The following is a 1,361-nucleotide window of genomic DNA, read 5'->3' as shown; positions in this document are numbered from 1 at the left end:
GACAGAGCTGGCTGGCTGATGAGATTCCTGGATACCTGTATGGGGATTTTTGCATGTTGTTTTTTTTTAAAGGAGGGAGTGTTTCACACAAAAGAATGACACAGGAGACCTTTATTTATTTAACGTTTGAAACCAAGTCACTTTATTGGAAGGAACGGCAAACTTGGATGAGAAAAGAAAGAGAAGTGATCTGGTTGTAACTGCAGGACGCCTGAGTGATACTAGAACACAAGAGTCACTCTGTGTCCATGGGGCAGCTCTCCGTGTTGCCGTCATCAAGATTGAGCTTGTTAAAGCGGTACTCAGCCAGGCAGAAGTCCTGGTCCCGCAGAAGGCGCAGTTGGATCAGGTGGTTGCCGAGCTCGTTGATAGTCTTGGCTTGCTGCTGCAGGAGGCGGATCTCCAGGAAGTCACACAGCTGCTTGTCATCCTGCTCGGTGGCGGCCCAGTGCAGGTCCAGGAGGCTCAGGTTGATGTTCTGCTGCAGGTTAAAGGTGTACTCCATGGCGAATATTGGGCTGCACCAGTCGTCCACATCAGGTTTCGCGATGTCACCCAGCTGGATGCGACCCTTGCGCTGCTTCTGCAGCTGCATCAGCGACTCCACATAGTCAAGGCCCTCGTTTGACAGCCGCATAAAGTAGGCACCGAAATTCTTCAAGGCCACGTCTTCGCGGTTGAAGTGACAGGCCATGGAGAGGTAAGTGTATGAGGCGCGAAGCTCGAGACTGATTTGCTGGTTGATGGCAGCCTCACATTCCTTCTGGTAGTCCTGGCACGCCTCAGGTAAAGACGCCGATGCCATGACCCGGTGGATGATGGAGCTTTGGAAGAGGCAGGCTGTATTTAACAGAGTCCTCGCTGCCTTGCCAAGCGAGAGTTCTGACACAGACGTTGAATTCAGAAAGGGTACCGCGGGCTGCTTTAGGACCCGGATGTGAAGTTCATTTAAAGGAAGTGATTGGGACCCGGATGTGGGTTCCATTCATTATTGGCAGGTGTGGGCATGTGGGCGGGCCCAAAGTTGTTTGTGGTAGCACGCAGTTCCATGGAGCCTGGTTGAGGAATGAAGCCAAGTATCTCTAACGTTTTCCAAGTCATTTGAGAGTACATGGGCTACTATTTGGTATTCATCCTCGGTGTGCTTCTGAAATCTTAATTGCACATTGTTCTGACAGTTTAAATATGATGGTTTAAAACATTCCTTGACATATCAATTATGGTCTTTAATATTGTTTTGTTATTTTCCATTGAATTGATTCTGAATCTTACTTTCCCCACGTGGCAAGTGTACAAATACACCTTGGGATTTTCAAGATTAGGTGACCTATTAGACACACGTCTATCTTTTTTAAACTGTT

General features: G+C 48.2%; 1 protein-coding gene across 1 annotated transcript; it reads right to left on the bottom strand.

The window, feature by feature from the left end:
- Positions 1–235: 235 nt before the first annotated feature.
- LOC101647483 (ferritin heavy chain-like) lies at positions 236–805 on the bottom strand. Its single transcript, XM_045289391.1, has one exon. It carries the CDS (start codon positions 803–805, stop codon positions 236–238), a length of 570 nt encoding a protein of 189 aa, XP_045145326.1.
- Between the last annotated feature and the right edge of the window lie 556 nt (positions 806–1,361).

The sequence above is a fragment of the Echinops telfairi genome, unplaced genomic scaffold, assembly GCF_000313985.2.
Source record: "Echinops telfairi isolate 266 unplaced genomic scaffold, ASM31398v2 ScPeMD7_26;HRSCAF=91, whole genome shotgun sequence".
NCBI lineage: Eukaryota > Metazoa > Chordata > Mammalia > Afrosoricida > Tenrecidae > Echinops > Echinops telfairi.
The sequence above is the reverse complement of the archived record's forward strand: the minus strand, read 5'-3'. Positions and strand labels throughout refer to the sequence as shown.